This window comes from Columba livia, chromosome 1, assembly GCF_036013475.1.
Source record: "Columba livia isolate bColLiv1 breed racing homer chromosome 1, bColLiv1.pat.W.v2, whole genome shotgun sequence".
Taxonomy (NCBI): Eukaryota; Metazoa; Chordata; class Aves; order Columbiformes; family Columbidae; genus Columba; species Columba livia.
The window spans coordinates 122,594,638-122,618,371 of NC_088602.1; the positions used below are offsets into that span (position 1 = coordinate 122,594,638).

Genomic DNA, 23,734 nt, shown 5'->3' on the forward strand with positions numbered 1-23,734 from the left:
ATCCTGTGTTAAAATGGGGAGGTTTAAATTACATTAAGAAGCATTTATTTAGCCAGAGGGTGATCAAACAGTGAAACAGGCTTCCTAGAGAAGTGGTTGATGCCCCAAACCTGTCAGCAATTAAGAGGCATTTGGACAATGCCCTTAATAACATGTACTCACTTGTAGTTGTTGTAGGTGCCTTCCAACTGAACTATTCTATTCTAAATATTTCAAGCTTTCTAGACAAAATATATGCATATTCTGCTCTAACAAAAGTCTAAATTATCAAGAGTTTTTCCAAGTAATATTTTGGAGAAAATAGTAATAATATAACAGCTTTCCAAAATTTTGTGGTTGGAAGTGTCTAGCTAAGTACTTGATGATCAAGAGAATCATACTGATGTTTGTGAGGAACTGAAATAGCCTTACAAAAATTACAATCCAGCCTAAGTGGAAAATATTTGTGAAATAAAAGTGTGAGTGTAACTGCACACATAGCATGCTTCCACTTGAGACAAAATACGGGTACCGCAGGTTGCATTTCTGTGTACTGAAGACATCTAGCGGCTGAATCCACAACTGGTTCAGACAGTAAAATTGGTCCTTAAGGGATGTGTTCCCTGGCAGTGTCATTTCTGCTTGTGTTAATGTTGAGTTACCCAAAGTTTCTACTAGCAATCTAATATCATTAGTTGGTCCTTAATCTCTGTATTCTCATTAGAAGAACTGTTTGGGGCTGAGTCTTCTTCTGCCAGATGAAGCTTTTTGATAAAACAAGGTTTGGTCTGTTCTCTACAGTGTTCTGAGATTGGCTTTCTGGGTGGATAATTCCTTGTTGGTAGCTCTGTGGAGGCATTCTGAACTGTAAGACAGGTACTGTCATACGTTAGCCTTTTGGGAGAGGTGAGGTGGGTCAGAGTGGCAGGAAGGAGCTTGTGTTTCCTGTACCGCAGACTGTATGTGGCTTGTGAGGATTCTTTACTTCGCATTTTCAGTAGTAAATATCTTGAATACCCATCCATGTTTTTGGGGCCCTTTTCTTAAAAAGGCTTTGGCATATGTGACTTCTACAATCACTGCTGACACTTCCTTATTTCCTTTATCTCCTTTCTGCTAGAGAGTAGGATTGTGGGGTTTTTTGGTGGGTGCATTTTGAGAATATGCTGAATATGCTGGAAGATGGCAAAGAATCTGAATTTTCATGTTTTCTTGTTAAGACTAACTCCTTGAGACATTCCTGGGAGTTTTCTTTTTTTAAATTTTTTTTTTTAATATTATTGAGTTATGAGTGAGATCTTTTAGATTTCCAAATGGTAACTTATATTCTAACTTTTTGAGAAAATCAGCCCCTAAATTTAGGACACTAAAATATTCTAGCTTTGCTTTAAAAGCATATTTCAAACAATAGTAAATACAAAGTAAATATAAAATAACTAATTACCAAAGAGAGCAATGAGAGTCCTAATCTAAAACTGCTTAACTAGAAGAGGGAGAAGTATATGCATTTAGTTCAAGATGAAATATCATTCTGCTATGTGGCAGAAAAAGATGTCGCTAGATGGCACTAATTTCAACTATCAGCAGTAAATCAGTAACTTCCTTGCTACATAAAAATCAGACCTCAGCTACGTTCTGAGAGATAGGAAGTATTTAAAGAACTAAGAGAAATTAACGCAATTCAAACACCATGACTAGCACAGTTCTAGGTACATCGAATACTCTTTTCAGGAAGAGGCTCAAGAAACATGCAGTAAAATTTGGGTAATCTTAAATACCCCAGGACTGCTATTAGTAGAAACTTTCTTCATTTGATTCAGTCCACTTTGTTGTGTCTGCTGGTTCTTTACTGAATACAAGTGAGGGGAGAAAAACAAAACAAACAAAAAACTCCAACAAAACAAACAAACAAAAAGCCCAACAACAAAATCCACAGACAAACAAAAAACCCCACCACCACCAACAAAAAACCCAAACCAAACCCTAACACACCAACCAAAAAACCCCAGTCCACCCCCCAAAACACCACTGTGTAATGTTCCTTCTATTTCACCTCAGTTTTTCTTCTGACAGGACCAGGTTGTGTTTTGGTGTTGCATTTTCCTTGTTTGTAGGCGGTTTGGCATTGATCTCCAACCACACAAAGAGATACAGCATTTAGATAGTGGGCTCCAATAGGTCTGCTGGAAAGTACCGTCATTACGCTACATGAAGAAGCCTTAGTGCCTTCAAGGAGCAACAATAATTTAGAATCTCCCACTCAGCCCCTTGCCGATCACTCGTGATTCTGCAGCTTGCAGCAGCTTGTGCTGCCACAGGAGCTGTGCCTGGTCCCTGCGGCCTGTTCTCATGTCATACCGCAGTAGCTCCCTCTTAAAGGAGGGATCAGTTACTTCATTCGTAACCAAGTTCTTTCCTTTTTCCACAATATGAGGTTATCTGCACCTCCCTGCTTTTTTTCCCCATGCAATTTCAGTTTAATGACATGAGCTAAGCTTTGTTAAATCAACAAATACATCTTGTACTAGGTTCTAAAGTGCAGACTGAGCATGGGCCTGGATGCTCTCGCAAGGGGTGTCAGTTCATTCGATATGGAGTTGGTTTAGAATCTGTTCAGGGTTTGGCTGTATATAAAACACTTCAGTAAATATAAGCATGGGTATTCTAGCTATTGGATTCACTTTAGGGTAATGGCAGGCTTAAGAAATAAGAGTGGGGAGGAAGCTATTTAGAGCTAATTAGAAAAGAATTAAGGTAAGGAGGTCTCATTTACTGCAATGAAATCTAATACCGAATTTGGGAGCTATTCTATACACTGAATGACAGATAAAAAAAGCAACACTTGAGGCAAACCAATATACTAAAACCCCCTAAGAACCTCTAAAGCTCATAATTATTTTTCCTCCAGCTTCAAACAGAACTGCTGAATGATGCCTTCTCTCCACTGCATTGCTATAAGCTACTCTATAGGTTAGGAGAAAATGGAAGATTTCCTTATTTTCATCAGGGACACAATATTTCTTACTGAACAGAAGGGTCATATGGGAGGAGAAAATAAAAGTCTCTACTGAGACAGTAGAAATGTCCTAATGAATGTGTACTGATTTTAGTGTGTTTATGAAGCATATAAGAGAGAACTGGCTACTTCGCTACACTTAAGTAGTCCTCTGCTTTTACTTCGCATTCCTGCACACCACTAGACAGAAGACACACATAGAGAGAGCTAAGTACTTAAATACATCTAAAATTTGTATACATTTAAATTGCTTGTGCTTGTTTGGCTCAGCTGAATGTGGGCTTTGCATACCAACTGAAACCAGTAATCTTCCTTATGTTCTTGTCCAGGTCTAGCAGAAATCTTCTGGCAAAGCAGATGTTGTTGTACAACACTAAATCTTCAAATGTTTCTTGTTTCTGAAACCTAGAGCACAGACTTGGGACACTCAGAAGCTAAACTCAAAGGGACTCAAACAGGTACTCAGCAATTGCTTAAATTTCTATTTTATACTTAATTTTGTATTTTATAGACTAGAACTATACTAAGCATACTTAATATATAACATTTGGCTTCAGAAGCAGTAGGTCTTGAGGCTGCCCTCTGTCAAACCTGAGAGATAGCGGCAGTAGCTCTCTGCATCCCATCTCAGAGCCTGCACCTTGTGCTTTTACTTGTGAGATGTGCAATCTGCCTTTGAAAATGAAAGAGGTGGCCTCTACCAGCAGAAGACCCACGAATTCCAAACCCCTTGAAATGGGGGTGAAATGGAGCAGAAAAAAAAAATCCTTACCTGACATAAGCAGAACTGCCACAGATTGTCTAATCTCTGCTGTCCAGCCTATGTAAATGACAAATGTCAAACCTAATTATCAGTATAAATGTAGCCTAAAAGCAGTTATGTATACTTCATCCTACTGCATCTTAGATATGGGTTAAACAGCGTGATTCACTTAGGCACATAAGATGCCATTGTAAGAATTTAGCATGGCCTAATGATTAATTTTAAATATATACTTCACCTGATTCTGTATCAGCTTCCACATAAATCCTTACTGATATGTTGATTTTGCAAGTACACATAATGCTGTTTCAAAGAGGAATTGTCCACACTAGAAAACTTTACAAAAGGGTGTGTTTATTTCTATTCTGCTTTTCCACTTGGTATAAAGACAACAAAAAGCAACTTGATCTTAACGTGCTGTGACCTCAAAATGACTGAAAATGAGAAAGTAATGATTAATAAATGCATGAGTTGAGAGGTTGCACAAGTTTATCACTGATCCATCATGAGATGTCAAGCCAGATAAGAATTAATGAAAATGAACGTATAACCTACACTTGATAATTTTGATGGGCTGATGTTATTTGCTTAATTTCCATGAAGTCCCTAAGGGGGACAGAGATCAAACTGTGACCTTTTTGCAGATAGTTTGGAAAGACCTGATTCTTCCACACTGCAGAAGCCCCTCCTGAAAAGGCCTGAAGCATTAGGCAGCTGCAAGATCCTATAGCTACAAAACACGTACTGAAATGTCAAAATGCATAACCGTTATTTCATGTGCTGTTCACTTGCAACAGAAGGCACAATCATGGAATGAAGAAAGTCACATACTTGACAGGAAACAGGGGTTCTGTATAACCAGTCCTGAAACAAACTTTGGTATGATTGAACAGATACATTAAAAAGCTGCTTCAACATATAGTTTGATATTACCTTAAGCCATCATAGAAGAGCATGTACATTCTTAAATTTTTCTGGTCACCATCCATTTCTACTATCTTACATTATCAAATACATGAACTGCCACGTTCTTTAGCCGCTCTATCGGCAAAATATGAGATCATGCATAAATTCTATGAAAAAATAATTTTTAAAATTTTTTTTAAAAAGGACCATTTTTCCATCACCAAGTGAAAACTTTACAAAGTAAAGTATTTCTCTTCCAGTCATATGTTAATATAAAAACTTAAATCACTTACTCTGGTCTTACCGTTCTAACACAAAATCTTGTGGCACTGCAGGACCCAGGTATTTTCAGCCTCACTCCAGTATTTAATCCTAAATTCATGACTTGTTTAAATGAAACCTTTTCTGTGGCCACTTACCATCAGCAAAACATCTTTACCAACAAATGAAAAACACAGCATCTCCAGGAACCCAAAAGAGACTAAACTCTAATAGTATTTTTACAATGAGAAGCTTTGTTAAAAAAAATTTATTTTGAAAGTTAGACACAATCTTAAAATTGTACAAAGACAACAAGCACTCAAATTACACAGAGTTAAGAGTGAGTAAAATGTGAACACAACAACTGTGAGTCTTGCCTCTCTTTATAGGTAAATATAAATAGAGATTATCCTTGACAAACTTCCAGCTCTTATATATTTTTTTCTTTTTTTCCCTTTGAAAAGCATCTCATTTTGCTGCAAAACGTAGCAGGGAGTATTTCACTGTTCAGCTCAACAGAATTGCTAAAAGGGGCTCTGGCTAAAAATAGTCCTTTTATCATGAGAATATCCCATACTTTGCGGAACCAAGTTTCTCTCTCAATTGAAAAACAGCTTTCCTTTTCATTATGGTGAATGTTTCACCTCCTCTAGGGACCTGCCAAATTACATGCTTCAAAATGCTTAAAAATGTTAGAACTTGCTCATGTTTTTTGAAGAACATGCAAGCTGAAACTAACATGGTGCGTACATGTAAGTAGTCACAAAACAGAAAATGTTCCTGTTTGTATTTTACTCTTTGGAACTGTTGTTCCAAGAAAAGCACTTTGGAGAAATTTTAGCTGTGAGTTGGCTAAACTAATATGAGTACATAGAGAAGGAAATGCTTTTTTTTTTTTTTTTAAATATTACGTTTATAACTTCATCTGTATTAATAAAACCACCTGGCAAAAAAGTATCACTTATAGCTTGTCCCTACATATGTAAGTAAAATGAAAAGCAGACATTGCTACCACCCTCCCTACTTCTGAGAAGACTCTTTACAGGAAATACATGGAAAAATAATGCAGTGTTCTTGCACAAAAAAAGGAAAACCACATAGAGACTGTTAAAAAAACTTAAAATCAGCCTCTGTTCTAGGAATTAGTTATTACTTAGGTTTAGATACACCAGGAATCTTCTGCTGTAAATCTTCCCTAAGATCAAAAGCAATTAAACTGAGGTTATGCTTTATCCAATTATAGGCACAGTGGCAAAATTATGCTCTGAACTTGAGTTGTTGAAAGGATTGTTCCAGGATTGAGTGAAAACCACTTTTACTTTTAAAGAAAGTGTAACTGTTTTGTTGATGATCTTGGCTATGTCCATGAATATAAACTTACTTATTCATTATTCTTTCTAGATTACCTGGAAGTGCTTAGTTTTCCATTATTTCTCTCCATTATGAATGTTTGCAATTGATCAGTATCTTGATTTTCAGAAAGCTTGAAAAATGTTGTCACTTTGATTTTTTTACAAAAATATCCTATTATTTAGACACCAGTGTCCTACAAATTGCTGTGCATTGGAATTAAGTCGGTTCTGTTCAAAATCCTGATGACCAATTCTTGCTTCCAAATTATTATGAGTTGGTAGCCTATGGCTACACTGATAAGGTTCCTCACCAGGCTCAGACCCTCTGCAGTAATTCAGCATAAAAGATAAATTGATACTAGAATAATTACTGAAAATACTTACAGAATTGCATTGATTCTGTAAATTGAGGCTCTGTACACAGCTTGCTTTATAAGTAGAGTAAGCTTTTGAGAAACTGAGTGTTCTGATGTAGCTTTGCCATATTGAAAATGACTGATTTTCTTTTTTTAACAAAAACTGTTTATGTTGCTAACTTTTATTTTTATGTTAAACCATATAAGCAGAAGTAACTTGGTTGGTTGGTTTCTTTTTTTTTTTTCAGTTGTGCAAGAGCCTATTTACCATTAAGCTCTGCAAAATGTCTGTCAGTTTGCCAGTCAAGGGAAAAACATACAGCATTGAATCCTATATAAAATGGTTATGGGGTTCAGCCCGTAAAACCCCATGTCAGCAAGAACTGAGCTAACAGCCCAAATTCATACCTTTTAATCATACAATTTTCTCTAGATGCTTTTGATTAACGGAAGCCTGTTTTCACAATACTCCATTGTTTTCTCTTTGCTTCAATTCTAAGATAGTATACATAAGTTTAAAAAAAAAAAAAAAAAACAAAACAGAGCAAGGATGTTGTTTCACTGTAACAAAACGACAGCTGTAAAAAACCACTTTCAATCACTGTCAGGACAGAAAAGGCTATTGGCAGTGTACCTTTCACTTGGCTTAAGAAGATTTATAAAACAGTTCTAGCCCAAGGCAGTTCATGATCTTAAGCTAAACTCAAGCTTGTGCAACAGCAAACAGTATGTTGGAAGGCATATTTTGATATCTAGGATTAGAGAAAAATCTTACTACCGTTATTTCTGTCTGAAGTTCTAAACTAGCAACCGGCATCATTGACAGGATTTCCCGCTAGCTTCAACAGGGACCAAAGGTGCAGCAGTGTATTGAGTACACATGGACCGGCAGCCTCCTGCTTTTCAGCTTTGTCCATTTACTCCAACAGGTCTCATAGCAGAAGGCTACAAGACATGCTTATAATGTAACACAAGTGCCTTTTTGCAGAAGCTAATTGCACAAAAAACGCAAGTTGTTACTAAGTATGTAAGTCTCTCTCAATCCAGCGAAAGAGACTGCTCTAGAAAAATATAGGAAACAAAAGAGGCAGGTTATTTTGTCTCTTTTTAGCAATTACTTAGTATTGCTGCAAGTATCTGGAATAAAAGAAATATTGAGAAACAGATACTGTGAAACTCTGCTGGGGAAAAGAAGCTGAAAAGAACTGTCTCCACCTGAGGGAGTTAAAGCACCCTTAGACCATTGTACCCACTGAGTGGAGGATTTCTGTGCTGTGAGAAGATGCTTGGTGTCTCCCTGAGCCCAGAGCATCTCAAGGAAACCTAGAGCAGGCAGAATTTGGTTGTATTCCAGCACTTTGCACAACGCTCCCTCATTGCATTCAAAAACCTTATAGAGCACTTACATCCAGTGGACTATTTGGCATAATAATACAGAATAGCTCAGTAATAGTTTACTAGATTTTGGAGAGGGTGACATTATTGAAATTCTTCAATTTCCCATTTTATTTTTTCCCATTCCAATAGATGTGGCCTTGGCAAAGAAACACAGTCCAGGTCTGTAATTCCAGTATAACTTCAAAGTATACACGCTTTCCTGTTTGCGCTTACAGGTACTGGATAGCCTGTGCAGTAACTATTTTGAGAACTATTTTAATCACTTTACTCCCTTTGACTAAGGCCAGAGATGTAGAGAACCTTCAAGGAAAGATGGAGGAGCCTCTTCTCCTGTGCACTGTAAAAAAAGCTTTCTCAACTCTGCAATTTAGTGCCTCCCACATCCCCAATTTAGATTTAGTATACTTCGTCCTGCTAATATGAAAAAGGCATTGATCCTCTCTACTAAGTTCTTGGTCCAGTATAAGTTTCACTTGCCAGCAGCTGCACTTCAAACCACACTCAGTTACCAGTTTGTCTACTCAGCTTTCAAAGATTGGCACTGAAACTGAAGGGGACATGCTAAACCAAGACAACGAAATGGTGATTTAAAAAAAAAAATGAGCACGATAAACCTGCAGAGCTTTTTGAGAATAGCGGAATTAAATACAAGACACTGGCTACTCAAGCTAGATAATGAATACATCCACAGTAGCACCAAATAGAATAAGAGAATATACTCCAAGAAAAATGATTCTTGTTGTAGAATGTAAACCAAACTTGAGTATGAATTTGCAATAATCCTCCTCCAGCAGAGTAGTTATACTTTAACTAACCACTCTACAGCTTCTTGCATTTCAAATGTGCAGCACTTCTTCTTGGTCACTCATGGGCAGGATACTGGACAAAACAATCCACTGATGTGATTACAATCCCTATCGCATCGTCTTCTTCATACGTTTAGATGCACAGTTTAGGTGAGGTCCTCCATCCAAGTGCCTTTTTCTTAGCATCAGTTACAGCTGGACTGAGCACAGATAAGGTGTATGCCAGGTATATTCCCTACATTCATCATGAGTTCTACATCAGTGTAGCTCTGAAGTCCACAGCAGGGTTAGCAACAGTCTGTGGCATACCATTAAGTTCACAAATAGATTGTCGTTTCTACAATAATACAAAATAGCTTGTAAAACCAATATGTAACACTGTATATATGCATGAATATAAAAATAAACCACACCATCAATATGTAAAACTTCACAACAATAATGAAAACAGTTTTCTTCTCAACGGTCTTCAGTGTTGATGAGTTGGTTCTCATTGTCATACCCATCAGGCAGGTATGCTTTCCTTAGCTGGTCTGACTTAGGTATTGAGCTGCCATTCTTGACATAGCGGGACAGGAAGGCTCGCACAGATGGATGATCGGCCTTCTCAAGTGGAATATTGGCTTCCAGGCACATTTTCACAAAGTCCTGGATGACGCTGGTTTTCTCGGTCTGGGCAGTGCTGTTGCACTGCAGGGAGGCAGTCAGAGTCCTTTGCTTCTTCCTGACGTTCTGTTCTTCAAACTCTGCCTTTCGCTTTGTGTGTGTTTTAGACTTGAGGTGGTCATTGATCGCAGACTTGCGAACGTGATTCAGAACCACGTTGCAGGAGGTACAGAAGAGTTTTCCTCCGTCTTCGTGCAGCTCGCTGCCAAACTCCGTTACGCGATCCTGAGGAGTTACATACAAAGCAGTCTTCGAGCGGTTGCGTGATGGAGCAGACTTCACTCCAAATCGTTCCATTGTTGCCTTCAATAAACTTTACCTGAAAGCTGAAAAAAAATTACTGTTAAAACGTGCTATTGATTTTAATCAAACAGTTCTAGATGCAGTCTGTTCAATATCCAGTGTAGCCCTTATTGACATCTAAAAGATAATTACATGTGAGACATGTGTGAAACTATTATTGAAAGGTTCTTCATCTTGAAGTCAAAAGAACTTAGGAGACCAAAATTCCTCATGGGTCAAGGTAAAATACTTTCTACAATTACAAAGTTCAACAGAACCCTCAGAACTTGATCTGTTTATCACTGAAAGTCAAACAGAAAGGTTTTTTGCTTTTTCTTGAAGAGCTTTTATCCTTTACTCTTTAGGGTAAAGGGTCCTTTCTTCTTACTGTTTTCAACATATTTGACAGTTTCTTATTTATGTTGAATTGGTATTTTGCTGTTTACTTCCTGAAAATATGTATTAGTTCCGTTACAAAAACTTAGTTGTCCAAATATCAGGCAAAAAGGCCATTACTGTCACTTTCAAAAGCCAGTAAAACAAAAACATACGCAAAAACCTCAAACAAAACAAACAAAAAACCTGAGCTTTGTCAGCACTTATTTGGAACACCCCTGCCTTTTGCCCCAGCTCAAACCACAACTATTAGATTGATCCTTAACTCAGAGCCAAAGGCAAATCATTCTGTCATGGAAACTAAAGACTGGTGGAGCAGCCTAATATGAACAGAAAATCCCATAAATTTCAATGCAGAACAAGAACCTGTATTTTCAAGGATGACAACTTCTCTGAGGAAGGTAACTGATAACAACAAGAGCTGGACACTTTCTAACATCACTCTAAATTATGCTGTTACCAAGGCAGGCAAGTATACCTAGTCAAGTATAATAAAATCAAGAACTTATTTCTTTTTTTTTTTTTGTTACTGAGAAATAGAGTAGCTGCTGTAAATCTCAGCCAAGATAATGTAAGTACTTTTCAAAGTAAAGCTGAAGAAACAGCTCTGTTCTGGCTTGAGGTTTTCTGAGCAAAATGACCATTCATTACACTAATTACCCACTTCCTTATCTAAAAAAGGGCAATAGATGTTTAGTAAAAATATATATATTGGCAAATACTTTGCTGGGTTGCTGGGGCATTTACTTATGAGTATAAACAGCTTTGAAAAAATGTGTATTGCCTTTGCTTACAAGGCAGACTGAGAGATCAGAATACCTCTAGATGTATTATTCTCTGTACTTATTTCGTTACACATTGAGAGTTTATTGTTGCAACATTTTAAAAGATTCACCTTTAAAACACCAGGATTTCCAAACTAAGTGTAAGTTGAGCTTGTCCAGCTCTAAGGACTGAATGGAATTTCTGCTGTCCACAATTCCTTTTGCTTGCTCTAGTACCGGAGTAAAAGAACAGAGAATTCAGTCTTCAGAATTGTCCTTTTTTCTGAAACAATGGCTACACTAAGGATGTCAGCCTTTTGGGGAAGAAAAAGAAAAAAGGAGACAAAGATCTTGCTATTAGCTAATTTCCTAGTTTTTGGGGTTTGTTTTGTTTTTCACTATCTGCTACTTTACAGAACAGTAAGTTGTGACTGATACTTACTACACAACACTATAGACTAAGATAAACAATCTTCTTTTGATTTCTTTACGCAATTTATCCCTGTGAGTTTCCAAAGTAACTGTTTCCTGGAATCAAGTGGAAAACAAGTCTTTGACTTAGTGTAAACTTGTTGCTTTGGCTTCTGCAATGTCAAAATAAATCTTCTGCCAAACTAGGTGTTTGCACTCAGGCTTTATCAAGATCTGTAGGAATCCTGTGAGCAGTACAATGCCTGAAACACAGGATTTTTGGTGAGTATTTTTGCTTCCAGTTTCGGCACGGATTCTTTGATACCCACTAAGCGCCTTAACCGCTTCTGGGCTCCCAAGCGCAGGGGAAGGTGTGCGTTGCAGACAAGGCCCGTCGGGACAGAACCGCGACCTGTGACCCTCCGTGACACTTCCACGGGGAGGAGGCGCTTCCGCGGCGCCGGGAGCCAAAAACTGTCACCGGAGACAGCACCGCGGCGCGTGCCCGGGAGCTCCCGGCGAGCCCAAGGGGCATTTCGGGTGAGGAGGAAAACAGGTCGGGACTCCCAACCGCCGGCTGTGTCCCGCTGCTCCCCGCGCTGCGAGCGGGAGCCAGAACTCGGTGCGTTCATATCCCCCGGGGATTAGTCACCGGCGCCATTTAACCCCTGAGGGCCCCTGCGGAGCGGCGGCGCCCGTCGGACGCCTGTCTCCTGTCCCTTCCCCGCCCTGGGGGGCTGGGTATGGCCCGGCCCCGGCGGCGTTAGCACCCCAAGACTCACGCCCCCGCCAGCGGCGGCAGCAGCAGACAGGTGCGGCCCCTCCCGCCCCGGCCCCGCCCCGTTCCTTCCCCCGCCCGGCACGGCGGGTGTTTCCATGGCAGAGCCGGGAGGCGCCGCCGCCTCCGCAAGCGCTGGCGGCCGCCGCCGCTCCCTCCCCTTCTGTCGCCGACCAGCCCCGGGACCCCAGAGGCGGCGGAGCGCGGCCCCGGGCCGGCCCCGCCGAGGCAGCGCCGCCCGCCGCGTTGCACCCGCCGACCCCGCCCGCCCCCTGCCGGGCGCCGTTACCCGCTGCGGCCGCGCGGCCTCCCCACGCCCAGCCGGCGGCACCGCGGGGCCGGGGCCGCTGCCGCCGCTCCTCCGCTGGGCCCCGCGCCGCACAGCCAGCGCCGCGCCGCAGCCAGACGGACCTACCCACCCTGGCGGCAGCGGGAGGCGGGACCTAGCAACCCGCCTAGCAACCGCCGCGACCGCCCGCCTCTTGCCCGGAGCCACACGGCGGCCGAGGGGGAGAAACCCTTCGGTGATTGGTTTCCTTTGGCAAAGCAGCGATCAGATGGGCGGTACTTTTGCCCTATTAGAAGTGAGGGGCGGGTGTAAGCGCCTTGATGGAGGCATGCTCAGGCCAGTCAGAGTGCGCAAGTGAGACGGTGGCGTCTAGCAGACGAGGGCTTTGGCCAGTCGTCGGCAGGAGGCTGCGGAGGACGGTGTAACAGACGGGATGAGCAGCCAATGGCAAGAGGGGGACAAAGTAACGAAGAGACTTTTGCTCCAATCGAAGGACGTTTCGGCGGGGCCGGCTGAAAGGGAGGAGCTAGAGGTCAGAGGTCATCAGCGAGTTCTCTCGTCGTCCGCCGTTGATCGGCACGGCAGCTGGCCCAATAGGCGCGCGGCGGGTGGGCGTGGCCGGACGTGAGGCAGCGCGGCGGGGGGCGCCCCTTCCGGCGTGGCGGGGCGGGGGCAGGGGGGTGCTCGGTACGCGCAGGGCGGCCGGAGCAGCATGGCGGAAGACGAGAGCGATCAGGAGTCGGAGCGGCTCAGCGAGGAGCTGGAGGCGCTGGTGACGCCGGGCCCCCTCGCCGGCCTGCCGGCCCTTCTCAACAGCCAGTATTACTGCCGCCGCTTCTGCCAGGTGAGTGCCGCCCCGCCCCCCCGGCCCGCTCCTCGCCCCTCCCCCCCGCGGGCGGGTTTGGGGTGCGGCGGGGATCGGGTTCCCTCGACCCCTCGGGCTGGCGGAGCAGTGGGATGCCGTGGGGCCGGGACTGCTGTGGGGCTGCGGCCGGAGCCGGCGCCGCGTCCGCTGCCCCTCAGCTCTCCGCCGGGCGGGGGTCGAGCCGCTCCCCGACGGGCTGGGGTCAGTGCCGAGGCAGGGCTGGGGGTTAGTGGCGAAGGGGCCCGGCCCGCTCCGCTCCCGGGTCTTGTGGCGAAGAAGGAGAACGGAGGCGACGCCTGTTCTTCCGCAGGGGGGCGGCCGGGGTGCTGGCCCCGAGTGCCCCCGGCCCGGTGGCGCGGGGCCGGGCTGGGGCTGGCAGGGGCACTTGCGGAGGGGAAGGGCAGGGAAGGCACCTCCCGGCGCGGGGAGCGGGACGGGAGGGGGCGAGGAAGAGCCGGAGACATGTGAGGGTGGCGGAGCCCCCGCCACTGCTGGGACTCGCTTCTGGGCCCGGCCAACTGGGACACGTGCGGTGCTGCGGGCAAAACAACTCCGGGTGGCTTCGCCTGGGCTGGGGAGTTGGGTGGGTGGCGGAGGGAAGGAGGAAGAGCCTCGGAAACAGTTCCCATAACCGTGGCTAAATTAGACCAGAGTGGTTTTTTTTTTCTTCTTTGGAACGCAGCGTTTCTTCATGCGGGCCCGGAATTCTTGTGCTCTTTGCCGTCTCTATGTATGCCTTGCAAAGTAACAAGGAACAACAGGTTGCTTTTCCTAGTTGCTTTCATCAGCAGGTGTTGATGAAACATTGGTTATGCTGGGTATATTTCAGCCACACTACTTCTTTGGAGAAACACAGTTCAGAGGATATTGGTATGGAGTTACTTAATTTCATCTACTTCTTGGCTACTTAACTCACTACAGAATATTAAATAAATGTGTTTTTCTGTTCTTTTTTTTTTTTTTTTTTGTTCTTCCTGTTCTAACATTCCACAAAACATCTATTGGAAATGTTATTTACTGTAATATGTGCTTAAAATTATCTTGAGTAGTATACTGCTCAATAAGTCCACAAGTTGCTTTTGGGTTTTATCGCTCCTTTTATATTTTCTTCTGTTTAGTGATTTCTCTGAGCTTAGTAAGTGTGGAAAAATTGTGAGGTCAGTAAAGGGTGAAGTGAATGTTTTTTGTAGTGTAACGTAGACTATAATTTTAAGAAATCACAGCCATATCTGTTTAAGTTGGCAGGTTGAAAAGTCATTTGCTTCTGTCAAAGACTGAGAGATTTATCTTAAATTTTTCTTGCTACATTTACTGTGTGTTGAATTCATTTTGTTAAGGAGGAAGTGTGAACAGGGTGATCACTTCATAAACTAATGCAGATCCTATTGCTCAGACAAAGCTAGGAATTGGTAGGGAACAGAAGAGGACAAGATGAGGGAAGGAATTTTCATATAAAATAATTGTAGCACTGTCGGTAATGGTAGAATATCTAAATCATTTGACCTTGACTTCTGCAGTTTCTTTTGTGTAGAAAGATTGCCAAGCCTTCTCCCTTACTTTGTTTTGCTTTGAGTTTATGAACTCTTCACATTAGCGGCCAGCGTTCTGATAGAGAGAGGGCTCTCTTTCTTCTCTTAAATTTTCTTTTTAACGATGCACAGTTTAAATAATCTCCTGATGGAAGCAAGTTAATATTTTAATACTTCGTCTCCAGCGATTAATTTTTTTTGTTTAAATTTGGTCTAGTGTGATCAGCAGTCATGTGCTAACTCAAAATACAGTCTTCTGTGTTTTGTTTAAGCATGTTTTATAGTAATGGATTCTTCTACTGATTTAACTGTATAAATACAAGATCCTAACTGGTGTAGTGTACTAGCTTGAAAAGCTTGTGGCTTTGTGACGTTCATGGTTTGACAACAGATGAGGTTGTGCGTGCTCCACATTAGCTCATTTACCCTCATGAGGTTGACAGTGGTGTAATTATACTGGTCTGTATGTACCTGTATATCCAGAGGACTGGTAGGCCCTCAGCATATTAGTAAGTGATGAAGCATATTTATATTTATTCTTCAGAAAGTATCATGAAGTTTAGGTTATGTCTTTCTTGTCACACTTGTAAAAAATAAAAACTTCTCATTTAAATACTGTATCACTTTATAAGATTTAGTTATTTAGTTGTGTGTGGGGGGGTGTGTTTGTTTGTTTGGGCTTGTTTTTTGTTTGTTTGTTTGTTTGTTTGTTTTTTTCCCAAAGATATGTCTTTTTTTTTAGTGCGATTTTTCCCTTTGGCTCTCGTTTTTGTCAGAGCCTCTTGCTTTGTACTTTTCTATCCAGATCTTCTGAAAGTCATATTTGGCTGTTGTGCAGATCAGGCCTCTCCACCTCATTCCACTTCACACTGGTAACATGATTTTACTTTTCTTAATGGTTATTTGACACTTCTAAATGTCCTAGTTTGCCTTCTGTGTTCCTGTTCCCATGTCAAAAGTTGAACAGCAGTTGTAGAAATAGTTGCTTAGTGATAATACCATGAGCTTGAACTACCCAGAAGAAACATTTTTATTTTGCAGAATAGCAAACTATTAAAATATATGGCTGTGCTTTGATCACAGTGATGAAGCTTCATGTCAGCCAAAAAGAATATTGTTTAGATTGCTTGTAGTTATACTGTGTGAAGATGCACACAATTCACATATCTCAGCAAGAGCTCCAGGAAAAATGAAGCAAGGGTTAAAGCCTTTTCTTTTTGTAGAGCCATTTTCCATAGATAGAAGGAAAGACCTCTTGACTGATCTTATGGAGTAAGAGAGTGGCTTAGACTTTCAAAAGCATCATTCTTGAAATACGTTAGAAAGGTAGAACATTGCTGTAAACAGTCAGGTTTGAGACTCTTGAGGCCTGGAGTATTGCACCTGAACTTAACTTTCAGAAAGTAGATTAAGTAACAGTTACAAAAGATGACTGGATTTTCAGAGCATTTTCTTTAAATATATGTGTAATCATGATCTAATAATGCAAGATGAAGTTGGAATGTGGAGTCTCTAAACCCATGTGTAGTTTCTGGGATCTGTTTTTCTGTTGTAGGTGTTCATGGTCATACAGAGTCATTACAGTCTGAATCTTCCAAAACGAAGTGGAATAAAATGCTTTCTTAGGTGGTTATTTGAGATTGAAGACATATGGAAAACAAAAATCAAAATTTCTGTGCTTGAGAATTAAGAGGCCATTGGAAGCTAAGTGTCCAGCTGATGCATCTCGCCAGAAGTTTCTATGTTACTTTCTAAAAATTGGTGACCTGGCATTTCTTCCTATTTGTGAAGTTCGCTGTCTATTGAAACCACTTATATGTTGGGAAGAGCAAGTCTGCTGTTCCCAGCTTTTACAAGTGAAAGAACAAGGTGTCTTGTAACTACTTTGTAGCTTTGAGGAAATTTGAAAGATGGTACCTAGCAGAAACCCCCTCAGTCTAAACATTTGAAAGAGCTTCATGAATTTCAATTTGTTATACTATATGTGGAATTTGAAATTCTTTCATGAGATTCCTTGAAGTCTAGAGTTATTGAGGTTCTTGTGTTAGTGAAATACAAATGATGAAGGGCAGAGAAAATGGTTTCTTTTTGGTATGAGGGTAGAGGAAATACTTTTATAATTAGAAGGATGAATTTCTAAATTTACTTGATTTAAAAACAGACCTTATCAGTGAGCTGGCAAATGTATATAGCTTACTTTGTTGCACATGAGGTGGATATAGTTTTATCAACTAGCTTGAAATTGCATTTTCTCTTCAGAATCTTTTGTCATAACATTAAGTTTTATCAAAATGTTACAAGTTACGCCTAGCATTTCTGTAGTTGTCCACATGGCTGCATAACTGTACTAGATGTTATTTTACATTGTTCGTTACTGACTGAAATAAACACAAGGTGAGTCCGATCTAAAGTAACAAGGTAATAACATGAAGGGTAAATACTACTCAATCTGCTCTTGCCGTGGCATCAGCTTATGGCTTTCCAGTATGATCTGACTTCCTAAAATAAGGATTACCTAGTTGGCTTGCATTAATAGGTGGTATCTTGAGTCACTGCTAGAAAAATAATTCTTGGGTTTATACTCCAAAGCTAAGAAGTAAAATTTAGTAACACACTAGAGAAGATAGTATTTCCTGGATTTATTTTAGTATACAAAAAACAAATACGGGGATGTATGACTCAACTGTTGTCTGTCTTGCTCTGTAAGGATGGAGGTACAAAAATGTATGTCTTTGAGTGTTTGTTCTTCTGATTTTGAGATTAATACATTTTCACACCTTTTGTGACATGCTTAAATTTGAAAGTACTTGCTTTTGACTCTTACTGTGAACTTCAAGTCAATAATTGTTAAGTTGCCTTTATATTTTGTTAAAAAAAAAACCCAACAAACAAAACTAAAACAACACCACCAACAAACAAACAAAACCCACAAAAACCCCTTTTGGTTATACCAGAATTTCATTTTACTACTCTTTTGACCTTTGGGATCCATATTTGATCTTCATACACCATATTAAAATTTAGCCACTGAAATGTTGCTCACATGAGTACTAGTAACAGAAAGTGATCTCTTCAATGTCTTTGAAGCTTATTTATCTGAGAAGGTATAGCTTGTTATTTTTAACCCCGTATTTTCTCTTGTAATGATTTGTGGTGTTTTAGCGTGTTTGTTTGTTTTGTTTTGTTTTTTAGCATCCAAAAAAAAAAAGCTTTATATATGTTAATGACTCAGATTTTGAGAGTACTGTTGAAAGTCATGTGTTATTTATTTGACTGGCGTTTTTCAGGTTTTTAAATGTGTGACATTGCTAGTTATGTGAAAACATGTAAAGGGCAAACCATACCTTGCAGTAAGTAAATTTACCTCCGTATCAAAGAATGCTGTAGCTACTTGGAAAGGCTTAAATTTAGAAATTAACCTTTCATTGTGTTCTCTATTTACTGGGTCTTTTTTCCATGCTTGGCTGGTGAAAACAAGCATGTTCAATTTGCTGATTAGCAGTTTAATATTGTGCTGCTTGAGATCTAAGTAAAGTACAGGTTTAAAAGGAAATCCTTGCAAAACAACTGTGGCAAGCACCAGGTCACGCTCACTGCCAAGTGTGAGCGTTCCCTTCTGTTGCAGATTACCTGTCCCCAAAGCAGGGTGTCTGGGGTGAGCTGGTGACACTCTTTCTTTTCCTGAAAAGCCACTGTCATGCAAGGCTGGGTTCTGGGATAAGTAGCACATTAGGCTGTTCGCAGAATTGGGAGAGTTCACAACAGTAGTTGATTTGCAACCTCTTCATTTGCAGATCGGTAGGCTGAAGGAGTCAGTCTTCAATGCCCTTATCAATTAACATTATAAAGTCTTATTCACATACTCGCTTTTCTCTTAGTATGGGCTTCTCTTCAGCATTCGTGCCTGCTGTCCCTGAGAAATTATCTCCGTGTTTTGGAAGTCCAATTAAGGAGTTAGTATTTTAAAAAAGGAACCATTGCACAAATGTACAAATACATTGTATACTTTATTTTTGTAACATTTTTCTCCTTCTGTGGAACTTCTCATTTTGCACTCTCAAACTTCTTGGTATTTATGCTTCTCCTGTTTTTAACACCTTGTCTCGAAGTTTAACTTTTGTTTGAAAAGAAGCGTTTGAATTTTGATGGAAAAAAATATATCAAGATTCTAACTTATAAAGGAGCTGCAGGCTTTTATACCTAAAAAGAAGGATCTCCATTGAATGATGATTCTGTAGCATAGTCTGTCTGATAGCCTTGCTGCGTGGGCTTTTTCAAATTAGAAAAGGCACGCTTATGGCAGTATATAATGCAAGAATCAGAAAGTTAAGTCCTTTTGGGTACCAATTGTTCAGATGAAGGAAAGAAGTATTTGTACTTTTAACACATCTTAAGTTATGTTTTACTTATATCACTGGTGATCTGGGCATATAAATTCATATGTGTGTTGACAGGATTGTCAGTTCTCTCTTCCATGTATGATCAAGATAATTCTTTAAATTTGTTGACTTTTACTCTGAGGGGGAGCTAATCAAAAGGTGAGAAGGACTATTCCTTCTTTTCAATATAAATATTTATCTTTCAGTCATAAAACCTTACACAGGTACATTTACTACAGTAGCCGAAAATGCTTTTCTAGGATTAGTATATAGTTTTCATTGTTGTGCAAGCAGCAGACTGCAAATATGTATGGAAGCTGGTTCTTTGGGTAGCTAAATGTAATGGATATATGGAACCCAGTCTTAGATGTTGTTCTTGCCTCAAACAGGCTGAGGAAATGGGTGAGATCTTGGTGATTAAGGGTGGGGGAAACACTTAGCTTTAAGGGTAGAGCTTTGGCAGAAACTTGTCTCATAGGATGTGTCATGCTGTTGCTGTGTGATGTTTTTTCTTTTGCCAGAAGTGTGATTATGTTTGGTTACTCCTTATGTAATATTCGCATGTGAATTGCAGTTAAACCATTGCATACATCCTTAGTTGCACCATATAAAAACATTTAAAACTCGCATCTACTAAGTAATTGTTTATGTTATTTTAAATCTTAAGACCTTTTCTTCTCTCTATTTGGATCATTGAATCCTTTTTTTGTAAGGACATTTACCTTTTTTGTATGCAGAACCAGAACAAAATGTTCATCATCAACTAAAAATGTTAAAAAGACAGTAAAAAAAGGTGTGATTATTTCTTCTGATGTTTCCAGTTAGACTAATTTTAGTGTTACTCAAGTTCTCTGCTAGAAGCAAACTTTGGTATCCATGCTGCTCTGGTTCTTCTGCTGAACAGGCCCCTTTTTTACTTGGCATTTTAAATCCTTTTTGGTTTGTTCTGTTCTGTGACAGCCATTATATTTGCCAACTAGCTTTCTTTTTCTGAAAGCTGGGCACAAAAGTACTGTTGTCATTTTAATCCTGTGGTGACTTCCTTTACTGTTATCTCACATAAGGTTATGGGAGTAACTTCATTTAAAATCATAGTTGTGACAAAATTGGTGGGATTTGTTTCTTTTTAGTTTTTTTGTTTTTGTTGTGGAGTGGGACAGGAAAACCTCTAGCAACTTCAGGGCCTAGCACTGCATGAAACATTTGTTTCTTGTGTCCTATGTATTTGCAAATCTAGGTTTTTTTGCAATGTTATTTCTCTTAAGTGTTTGGAATATAGTCAAATCACTTTATATATTTATTTAATTACTTAAAATAATGTGTATATTTAATCTGTTAGAACATAATGTTCCGTGAATAATTATTTTTCACATGAATACAGGTCTTTTAATTACTACCTTGTTATTTTCTGAGTTAGCTGCTTTAGCTGTGTGCTTAGAAACTTCTTATAGGAGACTGATAAGTTTGATCTTGGTTTTGCACTTCAGAGGACACATCCAAATAATGGATTTTCCTCTGCATTTCACAAATGTATTAAAGAAGGGAAAATAGTGTATTGGTGTGGGAGAAAGGTGGAGTTGAATAGAGGGGAGTGTCAGAAAGATGTTTCAGCCTCACTTTCGGTATCTGTATTTGCACTGAATGAGAAAGGGAAGACATACAGCCCCACCGTCTCTTTTATGGATGGTAGTAATTTAAAAGGTAAAGACAGACTGCGAAATGATGCATGGAGTCTTCAAGTATATAAAAATTGCACCTGAACAGAGTTCTCAAAGGGAGCTGTTGCAAAAAGTCACATAAAATGTCATTTCCCTTCTGGTTTTCTGCACTATATGTTGTACAAGGAACGGGCCACTTTGTTTTGACAATGTTATGTACTGCTTCTTTGGCTGACCTCATTATATTGAGATTAGTGTGCTTGTTAAAAATGTGCTGATAAACGTGAACTTTAAATAAAACATTTAGAACTCAAGCAGCATAATCTGTCTGATTTTCTGAAGTGCTCTGATTACACAACTTCACAACATGAGAGTGAAGATATGCATGTCCCTTTGACTTTCGTTTTCCTTGGGAAATGTCAGAAGTGGTAAAGTGTTCCAGGGTTTGGTTTTTTTTTTTTGTCTGTGTTGGGGGTTCTTTTTGTTATAAACCTTTACCTATTCTCTGTTTTACAGACCTGTTTCAAAGCATGGCATGTGATGTATTTTGAACAAAAATAGGTGTTAGTTTCTAATATAGAAAAAGGTATTCTGTGAGATCACTTAAAGTACACATTGAAATATACATGGAATTGTGAAACAAACATATATTGTTCCTTCCTCCTTCCACGTAGAATGTGTGTGTGGAGTGTGGTTGGGCATTTATTTCATACTTAGCTTTTTCTCACCACTCCTGCAACCTGTGCCCTCCTCACCCTGATCTCTTACTGGTGATTTTTCCAAGTCTGCTGAGAATCCACTAAGTTTAGACTTTTTTTTTTCCTTGGGACTAATGAAGGCATGGTTTCAGGTATCCACACTCAGGGGAAAAAAAAAAAGGATGCTATTCATATTCTTCCTGACCAGTTTGGGATGGGAAGGCTGTTGCTGTGAATCGTTTGTGGATACATGGAGTTGCAGACTGACTGCCTAACTAAGGCAATGTTGCTGTTGCGGTGTCTTTCCTTTCTGCACTGCCTCTGGTATTTCACAGGCATGGTGGTGGGCCAGTTCAGAGAGCTGGTGTTCAGTGACGACTGGTTTGTTTTGGCTTTTTTTTTTTTTTTTTTTTTAAAGGAGACTGTTCTTTGCTGGTTAGTTGGTTAGGTCCTGAACTGGTTTACTTTGGATTCAGATAAGCACTGTAGGTGGAGCAAGGGCAACTAGTAGGACTGTATAAGCCTTTATAAAGAGCGGGCAGTGGGACTGCACCTTTCAGAGAATACAGTGTCAAACTGTTGTCGGCAGCATGAGCCATTGTATTTCTTTTGAATGCTGATTATTTGCAGAAGCAATACACCGACATTAGGACCAGAATCTTATCAAGAGTTCATATATGCCTAACCAAAGAGTGAGATGAGCAAATACAGTGACTTGCCCCTCTCTAAACTGTTTTGTAACTTCTAGTGGAGATATTTTTCAGGTCATGCAGCCTGTTTCAACTCATGTAGGCATTCAGTGTCCACAGCATTCCTTTAGTAAGGAGCTCCGCAGCTTAATTGCACACTGCATGAAGAACTACCTCATGTAATTTATTTTGATCCTGCCAACCTTGTGTGGTGTCCCTCTCTGCACTTGTCATTTCTTTTCAAGCTGAAGTGTCCTAGTTAGCTGCATTGATCCTTATGTGAAATTTATTTCAATTCTTAGTGCTTTTTGCCTTCCTTTGAAGCTTTTTTCAGGCCTTCTCTATCCTGTTTTGAGACGGGAAAGGGTAGGTAGCAAACCAGCATGCAGTTTTATAGGTGTGGGCATGCACTATGTTTCTGAGAAGTTAACATTCTGCTTTGTTTAATCTTACTGCTCTCCAAATGTTTAATTTGATTTCTTGGCTGTTGTGATTAGCATTGAGGTGATTTTTTCATTAAAACATCTACCATCATAACACAGTCTTGCTCTTGGGTGGTGATTGTATCTATACTGTGCCTCTAAGGTCAAAGTATTGTGAAACACCATAGTGGGAGCGGATGTTCTGTTTCTACCTTTGACCATTTGGAGGCTAAAACCACTGAAGTGTGTTCGTTTGCTCTGTCTGCTTGGTTTCTTCTAAGGCTTTTGAGATTTCCTATACAAGGAACCTTGTTAAAAGTGTTTCAGAGAAGTTGCAATAGATGTGTGAGGCAGTACTATTTTATAAAGTGTTTGTTCTTTCTTGTAAGAGGAAGACTATTTATCTACGAGTCTGTTAATTCTTTTCCAGTTGACCTAGATCTCAGCTGAATAAAGCTAGCAGATTTCCAACAGGAATTATTAAAATAAATTCAGTAGAAAGTCAAAATCTACTCACGAAATATTAATCAGTCTTAACTGTTGTTGGTGAGGAGAAAAAATTACCAGTGCCATTATCAGTGCTTTGTTTTGGAGCAGCTATAACCAAACTGTCAGAAATGGGGCACTCACCTGCTCATGTTGCAGAGCCTTAAACAAAGCTAGGCACACAGCTTTGGAACTCAAAATATAGGCCACTTCACCTGACTTAAAAGCCTTTACTTAGTTCACAGGGAATTAGACAAGTCTAAGTGGGATTCCCAGACTTTAGAGTCAAAAAGAAATCCTGAAGAGGGATATATGTGGTTTTGGTTTAGCCTGTGCTTTGTTGGCCAGTCTGGTTCTTGAGATAGGTGGGCCCGGTGTAACTAGGATTGGGACTTTATAGGTTTCTTGAATCCAGTTGTCTCTTCCATATGCTATGAAGTGCTTTGCCTTTCTCATTACAGCATGGTGTCTGGCATTGTGTTTCGCCACCTGCTTTTCACTTTCTCAGGTTGTGGGAGATCTCAGGTTTCCTCAGCTGGAGAAGAGTGCCCTGAGCCCTGAAGTGCAGCTAGGCCACTCATCTGT

General features: G+C 40.4%; 2 protein-coding genes and 1 long non-coding RNA gene across 10 annotated transcripts in view; 2 read left to right on the top strand and 1 right to left on the bottom strand.

Moving 5' to 3' along the window:
• LOC135580544 (uncharacterized) overlaps positions 1 to 3,830 on the top strand; it is a 31,386-nt gene extending 27,556 nt beyond the window's left edge. Inside the window, exon 4 of the long non-coding RNA XR_010475309.1 lies at positions 3,325 to 3,830. This is a non-coding gene — a long non-coding RNA (uncharacterized LOC135580544). The remainder of the gene's footprint in view (positions 1 to 3,324) is intronic.
• Positions 3,831 to 5,177: 1,347 nt separating this feature from the next.
• Positions 5,178 to 12,834, bottom strand: CGGBP1 (CGG triplet repeat binding protein 1). 7 transcript variants are annotated; one of them, XM_065076363.1, is made up of 4 exons: positions 12,424 to 12,547; positions 11,388 to 11,473; positions 11,077 to 11,259; positions 5,178 to 9,829 (listed from the first exon to the last, which is right to left on the bottom strand). In XM_065076363.1, exon 4 carries the CDS (start codon positions 9,798 to 9,800, stop codon positions 9,297 to 9,299), a length of 504 nt encoding a protein of 167 aa, XP_064932435.1. In that variant the 5' UTR covers positions 9,801 to 9,829; positions 11,077 to 11,259; positions 11,388 to 11,473; positions 12,424 to 12,547; the 3' UTR covers positions 5,178 to 9,296. The 7 variants fall into 7 exon arrangements, with proteins under 7 accessions (XP_064932435.1, XP_064932432.1, XP_064932443.1 ...); XM_065076360.1 differs by lacking the exon at positions 11,388 to 11,473 and having other exon boundaries at positions 12,424 to 12,560; XM_065076371.1 differs by lacking the exon at positions 11,077 to 11,259.
• Positions 12,835 to 13,065: 231 nt separating this feature from the next.
• Positions 13,066 to 23,734, top strand: part of ZNF654 (zinc finger protein 654) — a 38,913-nt gene continuing 28,244 nt past the window's right edge. Inside the window, exon 1 of one of the 2 annotated variants that reach the window (XM_065076305.1) lies at positions 13,066 to 13,267. In XM_065076305.1, coding sequence (XP_064932377.1) covers positions 13,136 to 13,267 — 132 coding nt within the window. In that variant the 5' untranslated portion in view covers positions 13,066 to 13,135. Of the gene's footprint in view, positions 13,268 to 13,356; positions 13,490 to 23,734 lie in introns of those variants that run through there. The other variant, XM_065076312.1, reaches the window with a different exon arrangement.

What these genes read in the sequence shown, in the direction of transcription:
- CGGBP1 (XM_065076384.1), bottom strand. Translation starts at nt 9,800, where the DNA reads ATGGAACGATTTGGAGTGAAGTCTGCTCCATCACGCAACCGCTCGAAG.